The sequence below is a fragment of the Barbus barbus genome (genome assembly GCF_936440315.1).
Source record: "Barbus barbus genome assembly, chromosome: 25".
Taxonomy (NCBI): domain Eukaryota; kingdom Metazoa; phylum Chordata; class Actinopteri; order Cypriniformes; family Cyprinidae; genus Barbus; species Barbus barbus.
In genome coordinates, this window is record NC_136753.1 from 24,447,202 (window position 1) to 24,465,976 (window position 18,775).

General features: G+C 36.0%; 1 protein-coding gene across 1 annotated transcript in view; it reads right to left on the reverse strand.

Annotated features, from left to right (window-relative positions):
- Positions 1 to 18,513, reverse strand: part of LOC306844404 (receptor-type tyrosine-protein phosphatase gamma-like) — a 76,710-nt gene extending 58,197 nt beyond the window's left edge. The window contains exons 1-2 of the mRNA XM_079376502.1: positions 18,049 to 18,513; positions 371 to 457 (exon numbers count right to left, since the gene is read on the reverse strand). Of these exons, the coding sequence (XP_079232628.1) occupies positions 371 to 457; positions 18,049 to 18,136 (175 nt within the window). The 5' untranslated portion in view covers positions 18,137 to 18,513. The remainder of the gene's footprint in view (positions 1 to 370; positions 458 to 18,048) is intronic.
- Between the last annotated feature and the right edge of the window lie 262 nt (positions 18,514 to 18,775).

The window sequence follows — 18,775 nt, forward strand, 5'->3', positions numbered from 1 at the left end:
ATTGATTGATTCATTTTCATAACTCTCAATAAATACGAAATAAGAACTATCCAGCAAACGCTCGCAGATTCTGCTGAGTCAGAGGAGTTATAGATTATACAAAAAATGCTCTCTCCGAGACAAAGCTTTCAGTATTTTCAATTGATTTTGCCAAGTGGCTCCATAGTGGTCTTTCCCTGCTGCAAAACATGTAAAACTAATAGACCAAACCCACCTGCCGCTTTTCAAAAGGAAATATACTCATTAAATTTCCCAATAGGGTTGATTCCCCACAGACACACAGGCTTATGCTGAGTAAACATTGTTGCTATTGCTTACTGATGCCATGCACATATTTCATTGTTTATTGGTCGAGGAGAGAGTGACTCACCTGAATACGCCCAATAGGGTTCCCCAGACGCCCTCCGCTCTCTTTGAGTGGCTGAGCTCCCACGACGCTCTGTTTCCACATGAGAAGCTGTCGGAGATAAATCAGATGACACTATAATGACTTTCCATTAGCGGTCAATGCAAAACATGATCAATATTGCAATATGGTCCACCTTAGAAAATACTCTGCCTATAATGCAACGCCTAATGCTTTTACCTCCATTGCTCCAACTGCATACATGCCGTGTCTCTTGACAAAGTAATCAAAAGTAATAATAACACTCAAAGAGTACTCAGCGGGGCCTTCAAACCTGTGAAGAACCTGGCACTTTGCTCCTCTCATTAGAAACACTCAACCAGCTCAAGTTCCGGTCGCCATAATTACTAAAGAACAGCATGATTTGTAATTCTGAGAGAGTAGTGGGAGGTCATGCTTAACAAATAGAAAGTTTCTTTTTGATCATCAGGCTTCTTTTACTCTCACTTGTCAAGTCTGAGCTTATGAATTGATCGACTAAGACATTGAACCAACAGAGCAGAAATATTAGTTTCTACCAACGAAAATACTTTCTACATTTAAAATTCACATGCATCAGGGCTTATAGTACAGAGCTTTGGAAAAGTACAATTAGTCTTTTACTTTAATGAAGTGAGTGAAATCAAATAAGTCGCATTTTAAATCACATTAACAAAGGACATGTGACATTTGACAACCAGAAAGTGTTTAAATACTGTTTGTCTTCATTCTTAATAGTCTATACAAAGGTTTTAGGGGTTAGCAAGATTAATTAATACTAAATTGATAGGTTTATTCGGCAAGGACACATTAAAGTGACAGTTAAGATATTTCCATAGATAGATAAAAAGATTTATTTATTTATTTTTGAGCACCAAATCAGCATATTAAAATGATTTCTAAAGGATCATGTGACACTGAAGTCTGGAGTGATTTTGCCATCACAGAAATATATTTTAAAATGCAGATTTAAACAGAAAACCTTATTTTTAAATTGTAATAATATTTCACAATATTACTATTTTAATTGTAATATTTTATCAAATAAATGCAGCCTTTGTGAGCATATTACCAACCCTGAACTTCTGAGTGATATTTTATCCATTTCAAAAAAGCTATTTTGTTATATCATTTCCTTGAGAAATATGCTTATCCTATAATTCTTTCAAATAAATAACACTTTCTTTAAAATTTTGTTACAAAATATATTTTATACACACATGATTTATAAAATATACGCATTCATGCATTAATACTAAACACATTTTTGGGCCACTGCACAGGATATGACAGTTGAAATATTTCAAAGCACAGAAGTTCAAAGTATAAAATTTAACAGCCTGATATTAAATTTTAGAACATTCTGTCGTTGCAAATATTGGTATTTATGAATAACCGCTTGGCTCTGGATGACAGCATGTGTCAAATGAGTTAAATAACAACAGACATTCATTTTCACCATTCTGATTTTTTAAATCAACGGCAGCTTTTAATCTTTTGCGGCAAATATATACTTACACAGGTTGTTAAACATGTCCATGCTTTCACTTGGACAATGTAGGACCGTAATATTAATTTGGTCTAATATTTGAGATCACTGTAAGATGAATGATTTTTAGCAGACTTTTAAACAACTTTCATTGCAGTATTTTTCTCAAACCATTCATCCGATATAGGCCAGCGTTATACAGCTCTTTATATGGTTGACTAGTGCATCTTTATTCGGTTCTCAGCTACTGAACTCTGTAGCCGCTTCAAAGTGATTATTCGGCTCTTTGTGGCTTCTTTCATAAGTCTCCTTCGGCATGCAGGATTTTGAGGGACAGTTTTTTTCTAAGCAGAAGCTGGATAGCTGACTTTGTGATAACTGAACAAAAAGTGGTCTCTGGGGCATCTAATCGACATGGAGATATAGGGACATTTTTCTCATTTATGCCTTTGTTTAACTTTAACTTTCTCTGAATAGTCTTTAGTCTTCATTTTAACAGCTGTCTTACAAATTCACACACCGAGCAATGACTGCTTAACTGAAAATGCGGTAGTTATTTTAATGATGCACAGGTCCTTAGGGCTATTCTTTTTCACCAGAGTAAGATTCACCAGCTGTAACAAGGATAAATAATTGTAAATGACAACATAATCCCAAATAATATGTCAAATGTAAATCTGTATACAGTACACACACACATATATATGCATATGGGTCATTCTGTATCAACTCATCCAGAGGAAAATGGCAGCATCATTATGTTATTTTTACACAAAGATGGGTCTATTGGCAAAATCTGTTGACGTTAGCAATCCTTGTTGCATTATGAGACAATGGTGGCAGTTCAAAAATGGGAAAATGGGTGTTTTTTCCAGACTTTGAATGCCTGTAACTCAATAAATAATAAAGATATCTTAATATCCTTTTAGATTTAGATTCTTAACAACCTTTTCCTTTGGTATCTTCATTTTTAAGGTCCTACAGCGTTCATTCCCAGAGTTATTGGGATTCCATTGTGGCTACATGAGTAAACAAGTGAGAGCTGATATTTTTTAATTTAAAAAGGAATGTCTGAAGAAATATTTGAAATATATGAACATAAATATTCTTGTTCCAATGTTTGCATGCCTATAACTCAAGAAGCATTAAAGACATCTTTACATCCTTTTAAATTCTGATTCTTAACAAACATTTCTTCTCCAATCTTCATTTTTAAGGCCCTATATGCTTCACTTTCAGAAATATGGGAATCTCAATGCGGCTCCCTGTCCAAATTGTTGAATTTTGCTCATTTTCTAAGGTTGAATACCAAAAGTGGTCAGCTACGCCTTTAACGGTGTACCTATAAGTTCAAACGGATCACATCAATAAATTATGAGAATGCAAGAAGGTTGATATGTAACACTGTAAAAAACTGAAATGTAATAAACACATTTTCCTTAAGATGAAACATGAGCAGAGTTCACCGTACCAGGGACTGCTGGGGATGACGGGATGGAATCAAAAGTATTGAAGTGTATGCTTCCTGGTGTGCATCAGAAAGATGCATGCTGGGATGTGTAGGATAGGATTTCTCCTCCAGACATATTCATATTTCAAGCAGCAGTACTCTAAAAGTACACATATTCTCAGCTGTGTCTGGTATACCATGCTATTCTCCCTTTGGCTTTGTAAAGACCCTGCTTATCTTGCTCTGTGTGTTTCAAAGCTTCCTGCTGAGAGACCCCTACGTCTATTCAAGACAATTAGAGAAACTCTTAACAACACTTTTCATGCTCAGCTTTAGAGAGCTGTGTTTTTCCTGCATTTTTTAACCATATGGCAGATTATATGTCAGGGAGAGACTAGTGGTCTAGTGCATTTATGAGTATATCAGTAATGGTTCACTGCATAAAAAATGAGAGGAAATATACATTAAATTGTGCTATAAATGTGTTTCTGTACTTGTGTCAACGCAATCTAATGTAGTCAATTTGATTTACTTGTAATGAATTAAACCGTTTACAAAATTAAATTGTATTTTGAATAAAACTTATTTAACAAAACAATTTAATTTAAATTTGATAAAAAATTAAGCACATTTTACTTAAACTGTGCTGCACACTTCATCAAGCAAACTGTGCATATTTTTTTCACATTATCATATATTTAGAAAGCTACTATCTTACATGGCTTGGAGTTTTTTTTTTTGTATGTACAAAAAATATTTATACATGACAAGTGAAATAAATTTTGAATCAAAGCAAAGTCATCCATGTCTAAAAATATAAATCATACAAGCATCAAAATAAGAATTATCTCCTACTCGCCAAAAATCCAGTAAAACAAACAGTAATATTGTGGAATAGTATTACAATTTAAAAGTAATCTTGATTTTGAGCAGCCATTATCCAGTCTTTGCTGTCACATAGTCCTTCAGAAATGATTGTAATATGCTTATTTGGTGTTCAAGAAGCATTTCTTAATATTGTTTACACATTTGCTGCTTAATATGTTTGTGAAAACTGTGATGCTTGTTTTTTTCAGGATTCTTTGATGAAAAGATAATGTAACAACATAAAAGTCTATAAAGCAAAGCATGCCATTTTCGATCTATTTAATGCATCTTTGTTGAATAAAAGTGTTAATTTCTTTCAAAAAAAAAAGAAAAATTTAATGGCACATTTAAAAAGTGTTCACCAATGATTTAACATCCTGAGACATCTTTGCTTTGACAATTTTTTTTTTTACCTGTCATCTAGAAATTTGGCACCAAGGTGAGCAAATGATAAAATGTTCATTTTCAAGTGAACTACAGCTTTAACAAACCATTCCCTGATGTATAGTGCAACAGATCACATGCACGAATGTTGTGAGCACTTAAACAGAGCACCTTGTCAGGTAGTCATCAGATCTCAAAACCGAAGTGCAATTCCTAATTTTATCTCACTTCAAAGTGTCTTAAAGTGACTCCGGGGGTGCAGACACCCTGGCGCTGCTACTCTTGCATAAACAGATTTTCCAATTCTTCGCTGCGCTCTTGCCCTCACTTGCATCATTACTTTGGAGATTAATTAGTGGCTGCACTAAATCGATTCCCTCCATTGCAGCAATTACGTCCACTCTTATTGGTTAGTAAGCAATTAGAACTGCTCTCATTGGTTAGCGACCTGTCTGGGTCTGTTTATTGTTTAATCCCTGATGGACAGCAACAGACTACGTAGAGCATTGTACTAGCATGGCAGACAATTAGCATCTGTGAAAGCTATCAGAAAGCATTCAAAGGTTATGAATGGGGTTCACTAACCTGTAATGATTTTCCTATCGCTCGTTACAAAGGGCAAACATTAGGTTCCGACCTAAAATAAAGGACTTGATACCTTAGTGCTTACGCAAGGCTTGTTTGAAGTCTTCTCCCGTGGGCTTTTAAAACAGTAGCTACCAGCCGGCAGGCGCCACATCAGCAAACCAGTCCTCTGAGGGAATATGTTTGCATGTCTGCCGTTTGACGCAGTAAGGAGATCACGAATAAAGTAAATGAAGGATGGCTTGCTAAAGGTGAGATGTGCGTGTGTGTGTGTCTGTAGCTGGCTTGTTGTTATGAGGCAGGAGGGATACAAGAGACAGGCAATATGTGCGCTGGCAGATTGTGATGCCAGGTGCATTTACGCAGTTCAGTGCAGCTAAACATGACATTAAAGAGGAACTGCTGCCTCTGAACTCACAAACATCAACATAATGGGCAACCTGGGCAACCTTCACACGGGTAAACACGTATACGTAAGGACACGCAGGTGTTGGCAGATGTTAAGTGTCCTCTAACACACATTTATACAACTATCTGTTACATCTACCATGTTTAACAATGTCGTTTACAGATGAACTAACATGCTTAGCGGGTTTTCTTCAGAAAATCTAAAACGTATAGTCATGTACCCTCAAAAAAAAAATTCTCGAACACTTATCATTGTGGTAAAGTGTAGAGCAAGTGCTTGGGTTGAGGACCTGCTAACATGAAGCAAAGCTGTTTTAATAATAAAAAAAAACAACTATGGGCATGCCATGGATGTAACAATACCATCTTATGCTATGCCTCACAAGTTGACTAATGCCTAAAGTTACGTAAATCCAACGCATCATATTTTTTTTTTGGAGAGTAGAAGGATGTCTGCCTAATAATTTACTTTCCAGTTAAATGTTTTAGTTTGAGTTCAACTCGCATAAAAAAAATCACTTCATCAATGTATCGATTTCATTTGGCCCAACTCAAATTACATTCATCGCATGAATTTGTTTTTTATGAGTTGGGGCTACACATATTTATTGGATGGAAATCCTGCCCTCAATTAAATTGAGTTCATCCAATGAATCATTTTTTTGAGTCTATAGTTTCTAAGGTGTTTAAAAGGTTGTTTACTAGAAAAGGTCAAAAAGGCCCAACTTCAAGTGTCTAAGATATTCTGATCATTAAAATGCACCTCAAATCTCCTTCAATGCAAGTTTTTTTGTTTGCCAAGCAAAAATGAGAAAAATAACAGAACACTTCTTTTCTACAAGATGTATAATATGAGAAATGATCATGGTCTGTGTCACAAACAGTGTAATGTATGCAATCTAAATTAGTGGGGTCAGTACCATTTTTTATGTCTCCTTTGCTACTATATTTATTTGACCAAAAAAACATATAGTAAAAATAGTAATATTGTGAAATATTTTTACTATTTAAAATAACTGGTTTCTGTTTAAATACATTTTAAAATGTAATTTATTCTTGTGATGCAAAGCTGAATTTTCAGCAGCCAATTCTCCATTCTTCAGTGTCTCGTGATCCTTGAGAAATCAGGATTTTGTGATGCATAGAAAGTTAAGCGGAAAAGGATTTATTTGAAATAGAAATCATTTGTACCATTATAAATGTCTTTACTGTTACTTCTGATAATTTGAATGCATCCTTACTGAACAAAAAGTAGTAAAAAAAAAACTGAACCCAAATTTTGAACAGTATTGTATATGCAAATTTTGAACAATAGGGTACTAAAAAAAAGTACAAATAATAGTGAACCACTAATAATCTACTGACGAACCTGACAGGGCATACAGAATTGATCTGTGAAACACAATTTCCTCGTTACAGAGGACAAAATCAATTAAAATAATAATCAGAACTAATACTGCAGTTAGTTTTGGTAATTTATGCCACAAACCACATATAAATATAACAATATAAAGCTACTGTTACCATGCTCACATAAGCTTCTCAGCGGACTTCTCAGCATAATACATAAACAACCCATACTCCCACTAGGCGTGCTGAAAATAGACCGTCACACTTTAACATGAGAACTCAGAGGTTTAATTAAGCCGAAACACCCACTACGGCCCTTTTTTGACAAATAAACATGGTTAAAGTAAAGGCACGCTAAAATGCGGATGCTGTCGTGACACGGTTCTCATCAACCATAATGTTTTGCGATGGCTAAGTGATAATTCATGTCAAGAATTTTTTAATCAGGCTGCACAGTTTTGAATAGCTGCTATATAACAACAGCCAAACATGCGACCTTTACAGCACCCAAATGGAAACAAACGGTCCACATGAATTAGCATCAAAAACAGAGACGCAAGGGTTTGTTTATCATTGCTGATCAAATTCTGGTTCCAGAATTTCACTTGTAGTTGTGCCATTTGTTCATAAGTTTATAATTACATAAAGTTTCTTAATCAGAACAGATTTAGAGAAATTTCACTTGCTAACCAATGGATCCTCTGCAGTGAATGGGTGCCGTCAGAATGAGAGTCAGATGAATATCAATAAACATCACAATAATACACAAGTAATCCAGTCCATCAATTCATGAAGTGAAAAATTGTGTTTGTAAGAAACTAATCTATCAAAACATTTGTAACTTTTGGCCAAAATACCAGTCCATAATGAATAAAAACGCTTCCTCCAGTGAAAAAGTCCATCTCCATTGTCCTCTCACATCAAAATTCACCAACATAACAGAACTGTTTTAAATAGTTTTGCTAGTAAACCGTGCTAGATCTGTGCATATTTCTATCCTGATTCAGAAAATATGAATTTTTCACTGGAGAAAGCAATATTATGGATAGAAGGCTGAAAGCAATGGTTTAAAAGTTAAAAACAACATAGCTTTTCACTTCACAAAATGTTAACTGATGGACTGGAGTCATATGGATTACTTATGGATTATTGTGATGGTTTTTAACAGCTGTTTAAACTCTGACGGCACCCATTCACTGCATTCACTCATCTATTTATGAGCAAGTGATGTAATGCAAATATCTCTTCTCTTCCAAACTCATCTATATCTTGGATGGCCTGAGAGCAAGTACATTTTCAGCAAAGAGTGAAAAAGGAAAAATGAATGGACTAATGAAAGCATGATAAAAATACTGCGCTCTAAACAACATATGAATGCACGGATGGATAGGCAAAGAGTAAATAAACAAGAGCGGGCTGCATTTCAGGGTCCAGGCACGTCCTAATTCAACACGCGGGTCACAGCAGGTGAGTCTATCATCTGCACTACTCAACTTCCTTAACAATACCTCTCTTTGTCGACCTTTACTGAAAGCTCTAAATCCGCGGCACAAACATCCTTAAATGGCACAGCGGACATTTACACTGTGTTCCAAAGCAAGTCCTCAAAGGGCAAACATGGCACGCACAGACCTAGAAGCAGAAAAGGTCAGGAAAGCATAATGGATGCACAGCTCCTCCCTCCTACCTAAAGCACCTGACGTGCATAGAGATATAAACGCGAGCGATAAACCTCCGTCGGTGGTTTGGTTAGTGCAGACAATCCTTTGATAAATGATTCGCCATGTGAGTGATTTTTCTGTCCACAAAGAAATATAATCTACTTTCGTTACAGAGGCTTTTCAAAAGCAGAATCCAGAGCTAACTGTGAAGCTCTCTTGAGTTATATTTAACTGGGCCTCTGCTTCCCGCTCTGGCTTCATAATCTATTTTTGCGGTTCGTGTTTACATTTGCATGTTGACCCAGTGGAGATCGTCTAAAAAGAGATGTCAGGTTAAAGAGCTGACCCGAGATTATGTGTCATTGTGTGTGAAACCAGCTTACAAACTGTGAAATCGCTAAAATGGGAAGATCCTAATTACTAAACTGTGGTTGAAAGCTTTGTATGGCAATAGTGGAGTGTATAAGTTGCATCAGTGACATCTACAATGTGCATATTTCTTATAATTGGACTACTCTGTTCCTATTACCGAACACTGTCATCATTAAACAAAAGTACAATCAAAACTAGGCTTTAGAACAAAAAGTAACACTAAAGTGGTGCTTGCGCATGTAAAACTTATTAAAAAAAAAAAAAAAAAAACCTTCTTACGTGTACTGCGTTGAGCCTTGTTATAGCACTTGCATATTACTTTTTCGTTGTTTTTGATTGCTTCCATTGTCCTCATTTGTAAGTCACTTTGGATAAAAGTGTCTGCTAAATGACTGAAATGTAAAACTTCACCACAGTGTCTGACAACTTTTACTCTATTTGCTAAGCAATTGCTAAGATGTTCCGAATGCTTTCTAGGGTGTTGCTAGGTGTTCAGTTTGATTGCTAGATTTTGGCGTATTGCTTCAAAATAAAAAGAGTCTACTCCAAAGACTGTATGATATTGTGGTCCCTTAGATATGGCTAAAGGCCCTCTGTCTATGTAAGTCTATGGGGGGGTTTGCCTGCATTTCTGTCTGCCAGAAAAAAAGAATCAAATCAAAATTTAAAAGAGTGAAAAACATTGAAAACAGCTTAGACAAAAAATATAATAATTATGCAAAGTCAATGCAAATACAGAGTTCTGAGAGGTTTCTATGGCATTGATAAGGAATTACAATTTGTTGCTAGGGTGTTGCTAGGCAGTTTTCGAAATTCTCTGACTGATTACCGAAGTTCTAAGCAATAATAAATAAACAAATTTTAAGCCTACAGTATGCAAAGCCATTGGTAAGGCATTCTCAGTGGTTTCAAGGAAGTTAGTGCTTTCTAGGCTATTGTGACTGGTTGCTAGGTGGTTGCTAGAGAGTTTATAATCACCCCATTTCAAAAGAGCTCAAACCTAAGTCTATACGATATTCTGATTACCAAGATATGGCTGTACGCCTTGTGTCAGTGTTATAATTATTATTATTATTATTATTATTATTATTTATTTTATTTTCTTGCCAGCAGTTTTGTAAAATTAAGGAAAGGTAAATACATACTGAAAATATGAGTGAAAAATATTCTATGTAAGTCTATAGTAGTGTTTTACTTGTTTGTTTGTCAGCCATATGAAAAACATCAATTTGATCACTTATAAATACAATAATAGCACATCTGCCCTAAAAAAAGCAAGCATGTGATTTGAGTTGCCAAGTAGCAACACAAAAAGAGTAGAGGGGGAATGGCTTCCTCTGCCTCAGCGTTTACAAAGATGGCCTATTGTAACTTAATCACTAACATCTCACATGTAAGTACTAAACATTTATCCTCATTCAATCAATGAGGATAAATCAATGCCCAAAAGGAAGAACAGATCCTATCTATTGTATTAAAGCAAAAGGCAGGGGGCAAGGTTGACCCGCACCATGAGTCCAGAGTCAAAGCAAGCCAGCCCACATTGTGTTTGCAAACCACTGACATCCTGGCTTTATCCTGTATTTATGGAACAAGTGATGGCCTATTGTTTCATTGTTTAGCAAGAAGACTGACCTATTTTAAACAGCAATACAGTACGACTTCCTGCATGGAAAAGCCAATGGTTAAACAGCTGCCACAGACCGAGAAAGCTCCGTTTTATAGAGTACTCCATTGGGTTCCGCTGGAGTATTACGTGATCATTCATAAATATAATGAAAATGGCCAAGTAGACTGCATAATGTAAAATTCCATTGAGGCTATTAAGAGGAGAGAATGCCTTAACATCTACCCGGTGTGAGAGATAATTACGGAGTAATTAAGATCCCTATAGACGGAGTCTCTTAGACCAGTAGCCATCACTAAAGCTGCCAAAGCTAACACTAAGGACTTACCAGCTATAGTAGCTGAATGCTCTGCTGACTGAGTCTATCAAAAGCTTGGGCAAATCCATTAGCTGGATTAATCATATGTTATAGGTTTGAGGAAAGGGCAAACACATTTTCGCTATTAATTATCAAGCAATTGGATGAGAGTGTAACAACCTTTAGAAGGACAATCATAATCACCGAATAAAGGGTCTGAAAATCTACTGATCTCAGTTTTTAATCTGAGTTCAAAAGGTTACTTTACATTTTTCTTATGAATATCTCAAATGTTTTACTTTCATGTACAAATTGAAATGATTTTTCTTACTAAAAAAGCAACATTTTAGACCCTTACCATTCAAAGAAGAAATTTCTGTCATTTACTCACCCTCAAGATGTTCCAAACCTGCATGAATTTCTTTCTTCGGCTGAACACTAATGAAGATATTGTGAAGAATGAGGGTAGCCAAACAGATTCAATTTGATTTTTTCCATACTATGGGCACCAACAACTGTCTGGGTATCCACATTTCTCAAAATCTCTTGTTTTATGAGAAAATTCTGAGCAAATGATGTTTTGTTTTGTTTTTTTGGGTGAACTATTCCTTCAATAATGTACACTGCAGGCCTCTCTTTATCAGCCTGTGGTTAAAACATATCATTTGAAGTTAATTACAGAGATTGGCATAAAACATGCAATGACAAAATTATGTAAACCTGAAATTTTCCTCAAAATAGGCCTGAGTAGTCAAAATATAAATTGTTTGTTAACTTAGTAAAACAGGTTAATGTCATGTACTTGCTCATTGCAATTTTGGGTTCAATTTTACCCAGGAAAATCTTCTGTAGCTAATTTATCTAACTACAACAATTAGAAAAAAAATATATTAAAATGACCAAAACAGTGATCTAGTGTCAGACTCGCATAATTTTCTCATTCCTTCCCATCGTCTGTTCTCTATAAATAGACAGAAATCACACACAAAAATTTTTTTTTAATTAATTAATCGCTCTGAGCAAACACAGGATAAGTATTTAGTTTGTTCTGCCATTTTTAAACTTATTCTTTGTGGTTTGTTGCTTTTACAAAAAATATCAATAGAGAAATGTCAATAGAATATCAATGTGATGCTTGTTGAGACTGAATGTGTGTTTATCCCCTTTGAGAAGCTGTAATCTTGTAATTTGTTTTCTAAAATCTCTTAATCAAATTTAAAGGCTACCCAACAAGCGGCTCTTAAATCACATGATGTGCCTGATCTAAATCATCACTAACTGTGTGTGTGTGTGTGTGTGTGTGTACATGTCCATCCACCTCAGCACTATCTGTAATACATCTGAGAGAAGGAAATTACCACTACTCTGAGCATTTTGAATGGACTTGCAACAAGTCCAGGGGTGCGATAACTCTCTCATACTTCTATATCTCAACAGTATTAAGGTCAGGAAAGAGAGTGAGTAAGAAGAAAAAAGAAGGACAAAGTGACTACGTGAGAGAGAGAGAGAAAAATATCCACTCCAAGGCTTCAGAAGCTGTCATGCTATTAAGGGCACAAATCAATCTTTATATTAAGATAATATAACCTCTCTCTTAAAATAACATATAATTAGCAAAATCATTTGTGAGAGGTTACATGAACTGACATCCAATTACTGCCATCGAATTGTTATCTCTGGATATTTCAGGGCTTATAATACATAGCTATTAACTCATAGCCGCGTATCGCTTTAATATGTCTGCACAGAACTGAATATACATGCAATTAGATTCTATACAAGTATCATGCACATAAAAGATACATTGGAGACCGCCTTCCAGCTAAGCAGCTCGCTCATGTGCAACAGTATCATCAAAGGTGCCTGTGAACCAGCAGAACCAAACAGTCTTTCATTCCAAACATCCTAAGCCTTTTTTAACGTGGTTCACAGTGTCATTGGTGTGGGTGATTGGAATCGATATGAGGATGCGGCAGGTCAAGGCCCTTCATCAACCACACAGGAGATCCAAAGCTCAGCATGTGGCAATTGGAAACATATGATAAAAGACTCATAGAGAGCTCGTGGCTAAAGAATCTCTGACCCGATCCCTGCCCTCCAGTTGTGTGCTTCTGCACCTCAATAAAAATGTAAATACCTCATCTGCTCTGGGCGACTACTCACTCAGCTGCTAAAGAAAAAGTCTCAAATAGGGAGCTGGCTACACAATTTCAGATTTCCTCTTCTTTTAAAGCACTAATTAAAATAAAGTTTGCAATATTGCTGTGAATAACAGAATACAGAAGGTGCTTCATGAGAAAATGCAGGACATCTTCAAAAACGCAATACTGCAATCATTAAAATGTTGTGTCTTCACACTGATTTATGCACTGGAAGATTCTGATTTTCAGAAAATGAGACTGAAGAACTCGCTGCCATGATAGTAAGGGGCTTTTTAAGTGTTGCTATGCCATTGCTAAGGTGTCTCCGGTGGTTGCTAGGTGGCCACTTATTATTAGAACTAAAAACTAAAAAGAGCTACCTGCAAGTCTCTATGATATTCCGGTCACTAGAGTTCTTATAAATGTGATCACACATAATTAGCACTTCAACTACCTACACAATTGGAGTACATTTCAATGGTGCAGAACAAGTTATGTTAATATTTTTAAAACCTACAGTAAATATCAATGAGTATAAACTAATATTTTTCAAATTTACAATATTTTTAAAAAATAAATAAATCAATCAGACAAATAAGTATGGATGCACAAAACAGTACTGTTCAAAAGTCTGGGGTCAGTAAGATGTTTTAATGTTTCTGAAAGTCTCTTATTCTCACAAAGGCTGTGACTATTTATATTTAAAATAACTGTTTTTTTGCTTGTCACTTTTGAACAATTTAATGCATCTTTGCTGAATAGAAGTATAAATATTTTCTGAAAAATACATTATTAAAATAACAATAAATCATTGTTTAATAAAATAAATTAATTAAAGATGCTTTTGATTACTAAAATGTAATGAAACCATTAAAATGGAATCCAGAAAATTAAAGGAAAACAGAATTTGGTAAGAAAAAAAAAACTGAATTGCATAAAAAAAAATACATATTTCAGAGGGCCTTAAAAATTTAGTTTTTGCTAAACTAACAAATTGCTGTCGAATTGTGTGAATTTCATGATTTCAATTAATTAGACATGCTTGTGATTAATAATAAATTACGGAAAAAATGGAATCCAGACAAATTAAAACAGAAAAAAATTAATTTGGGAAAAAAATTAAATGGATTTCATAGGGCCCTACTTAATGAGCCCAAACTTTGTAAATTGATACTGTAATATTTAATAATTATCTACTTATCTGCAAAAATGTATATTGTCCATTCCTAAAAGTAAGCTGAATATATCATGTAGACATTTTAGTATTGTTTGGATTTTAATGCCAGATGTCTTGGTCATGATCAAACAGAAATAAATGACAAAAATGACTATGCAAAATAAGGCCTGAGATGGGAGGAGACGTCCCTCCTGAACCTTCTCCCTGCTGACAACATACTGCTGACGAAGCTGAAACAAGCACACCTCAGAATCCTAGAATAAGACACAACAGGATGCAGAATCATTCCATATCCCCATCTTAAGACGTCTCGTCAAATCATCACTGCTTTATACTTGAAATACAAACAGTTGGGGCGAAACGCCAGTGTTTTATTAACATAAGCCATATCTGAGTCTAAAATGCGTGTTACAACACGAGTGATCTTCCAGGGAGCTAAAACCTTAAACAACTCTATTAAAGCACTTGCCCAGAGTCAAACTCCAATCCTGTTTTAAAAAGACTGTAAAATGCACACTAAAGCGAGCAAGTGACGTATGGAAAAGTCACACCCATCTGTGGATATGAAATATGGATCTGGATCACTGCTTCCCATTATTTTTAATGCTTCCTGCATATTGATTTTTTACTCTTTGCTTTCAATTAAACACTTTACAGGCTCTTTGTATGCAGGTCAGGATTTTGGTGATGGGTGGATAAGAATGGCAGAGGAGTAGAGGGCTTCTTTTCTGATTTTATTGCGCCGACTGCCTTTCAATCACACAGGAAAGGACTCCTCATTAGGGGAGAGTGGGAGTGAGGCAACAGAGACTGAAGGGCAAGGTAGAGCATTAAAAATCCAGTGTCTTTTGACAAGAGGCCCTTGATGGATACTGGTGTCAAGCAGAAGCTTCCTGTGGTGTCGGCCAGAGGAGATGATAGACACTCCCCACAGGGCTGGGAGATCTTTGACCTTCTTTTGCATGAAAGCACGAAAGAACACACAAATGCAAAGTTTAAACTATGCATTTGATATAAGTTTAAAGACAGCTACAAACGCACAGGAGCAGGTAGTAGCTCGAGGGTGCGCATTAAATTTTACAAAAACCTGCTCGGGTGTGAACTGGGGCTTGTGATTGACTGTGGACATGTCCAGTAATACTGTGAAATATTATCTTTTAAAATATTTGTTTTTTAGTTTCCCTGTGATGCAAAGCTGAATTTTCAGTATCATTACTCCAGTCTTCAGTGTCACATGATCCTTCAGAAATCATTCTAATATGCTAATTTGTTGCTTAAATATGATTGGAGATCTATTATTAATAGTGGTTATTATTATCAATATTGAAATAATTTCTTGATCAATAGAAAGTTTTAAAAAAGCATTTATTAAAATATAAATGTTTTGTAAAATTATAAATGTCTTTAGTCACTTTTGATCAATTGAATGCATGCTTTATCTTACATAACCCAAACATTTGAATGGTAGTGCATTACAAAAATATTAAGCTGAAAAAAAATCATTATTAATAATAAAGAAGACATGTTTCTTGATCAGCAGATCAGAATATTAGAATGATTTCTGAAGGATCATGTGACACTGAAAACTGGAGTAATGGCTGCTGAAAATTCAGCTTTGCATCACAGGAATAAATTACATTATAAATTTTTATAATTTTTATCAAATAATAATAAATATATAAAATAAATACAGCCTTGGCGAGCATAAGATACATCTTTAAAAAAATATATCGTTTGACCAGGAATTTGTGTTTTAATCTGCCACATACATTTGGTCTCCACAATGTAAGCAAATTCAGAGCCACACAAACAATATATAATTCAAATGGAATTCTGAAACAAAAAGAATTATATAATCGGAAGTCCCAGCCCTTCCTGAACCAAATAATGAAGTGCCCTTTCATTTCTGAGAAGCTCAGGGGAAGACAATGGGGAACGGTCTTGGGTCAGAAAGTTCTATCATTGAATGCCGATGCCCAGTGGCCAGCCTGGCTTCAATAAGAATAAAACATCCATTCTGATTTTGATGTCACATGTAACCTCTCCCCATAAACCATTACGCAAGCTGATGTAACAGGCTGTTACCATTAGAAGTTTTCTAAACTTGCAGTTTAACCATTGTCCTACATACAGACCATCTCAGCTCACTGCCAGCTATAGAATTATGATACAGCTGATAGAAATACAGGGACGGGATCTGCAAGTGAGTGTCTGTACTCAAATAAAAGCTAATGAGGGCTGGGACAGGAAAAGGAAACACAGAGTTGCGATGTCCGCCATGTTCCGTTCATCTGCTCAGGCTATTATCTATGAGTAATAAAGGCCCGACACATTTCCAAGCTTATATTTCTATGCATTTCAGTGCCGCCTCGGCAGTGGCGAAAAGGTCTGGTTTGTTCAATTTGTTATCATGTTCCACATATCCAGCCAGACTTATTGCTTGGATTTTTTTCAACCATGCTCATTAAGCTCACATGATGTCAAGCCACAGTCTAAAAGGGAAATCTGGCATATGCGAAGCTTAAAGAGAACTGCTATGTCTTGGCTGTAATTGCTGACATGATTCATAATGATTCCGTACAATGGTAATGTGACGATAATGATAATGATAATGCACACAATTAAAGTAATATTCTCAAATCACATGACGAGACGTGGTTAGGAATGAGAATATATGCACATATTAATGGGCACCAAATGCGATACTGGTCAACCACTAATAAGAACATTCAATTTGGTGGGTGGGTACGGCCATAGTTAGGAAACCCCATGGTAATTAAACCAGATTTACACTAAATATCACAGTTATGTTTGATCAAAGGGTTCATAAGATGGTTTAGCTACTCTTCCCATCCAGTCAAGATGTTCTTTTGGCTGGTATTTTTTCAGATGGTCAAGCTGACAGCTAAATACCAGCTTGGCCAGGTTGGGAGACCAGCTTAAACCATGTAAGACCAGCAAACCAATTTACGCTGGTTTAAACTGCTTTTCTCATCACTCTTAAAAATAGCCAACCAATGGAAATTAAGAACTTAGGGGCAACAAATAAACTGAATTCAATTTAAGGCAGCAATTAAACTGAAGTAAAATCTAAGTGGTACCATATTTCAAATCACAGAAATTACTGTGACAGGTTAAATGGATGGAAAATAAAGATGCTTTTGTAACAATGAAAACCTTTTACAGCACATCTGCTCACAAGCTGGAGGAACATCTTAAAATTAATTGCATATGTGCAAATGATAAGAGAAGCATTTCTGAATGTGAATCTTGCAGCCTGATAAAGGCCATAAATTAAAAAGTAAAAATTTAATTAAAACTCCCATTTAAAAATCTAAATAATAGAATAAGTGCATTTTACTTATAAAGCTCATTCAGCATTTGCATTTGTACTATACAAAATAATTATAAATAAATACAATAAAAATTAATACAAATAAATTACATAAAAATGCATTAAATAATAATAAATAATTCCTAATGGGAAGTCAAATCTACAAGTTTCTGGATACCCTCCACACAGCCTGGATGACATCACCTTGGGAACAATCAAGTCCGTGAGACCATCCGAGCTCTTGCTTTTAGCCTTTACTTCTGCCACAGAGCAGAGGACTGCGAAACTGACCTTCATGAATCATATGCACCTTTTTAAATACTGAATTATAGCATCTGCAGTTAAGATCCTTCTGCTTTGCAAGGCACATATTTGCCTTTAACCCACACGATCACTCTTAACGCTTCTGATCTGTGATGCTGATCGACCCGAACGCACCTGCTCATTCAACTTTTTGCAAAGAAATATCCCACAATCACTGTTCATATCCTAAAATATTAAGCACAAAGGCCCGTCTTACCGGGATGACAGATGATGGGTTGGATGAGAAGGGCTGATAAAGTCAAACACAACATCCCCACACGCCAGGATCCTCGCAGTCTCCACATGTCCAAATGCGCAATTAGAGCAACACGGAATGGCGGATCAAATTGAGCGTCAATGAAGGAAACACGCTAACTTGACTAATCAAAATAATTACAAGTGATCGAGGCGATTTTAATGACCGGCGACAGATCTTGTGCCTGTTTCGTGGGACATTTCGGACAGCCCACAATCCGCGCACACTTCTGCTCTCTGTGGCGTCCTTTACATTCTCAAGTTAATCCCAACCGGACGCACTTTGAGACGCTCGTTCAGCTCCTCTTCTGCACGGCGGCTCTCGCTCTCGGGCATCTACAAAGTCAGTCGCTTCGATCACATTCGGCGCGGTCCGCTTCTCTATCCAGGAAGTTGTGCATATGAGCGTTTCGTGTTTTTCCAGAGGAATTAGTTGAGAAATCAAAGCCCTGTCCTCTGGATCCTAGCGCCGAAGTCAGTGGTTCTGCACGCCTGCCGACGAAAGATGAGGATTGGCTACTGGACAACTGAGGCACAAGACTGTTCTCATAGCGTGTCTTTCTAAAACAGTTAGTTCCGCTCCTGAAATCTGATTGGCCAAAGCGGCGTTCCAAACATGCATATTAAGTAGAGTTGATGACGTGTCGCTTTTTTGTCCGGATTAGTAGTTCATTTAAAAAAAAAAACAC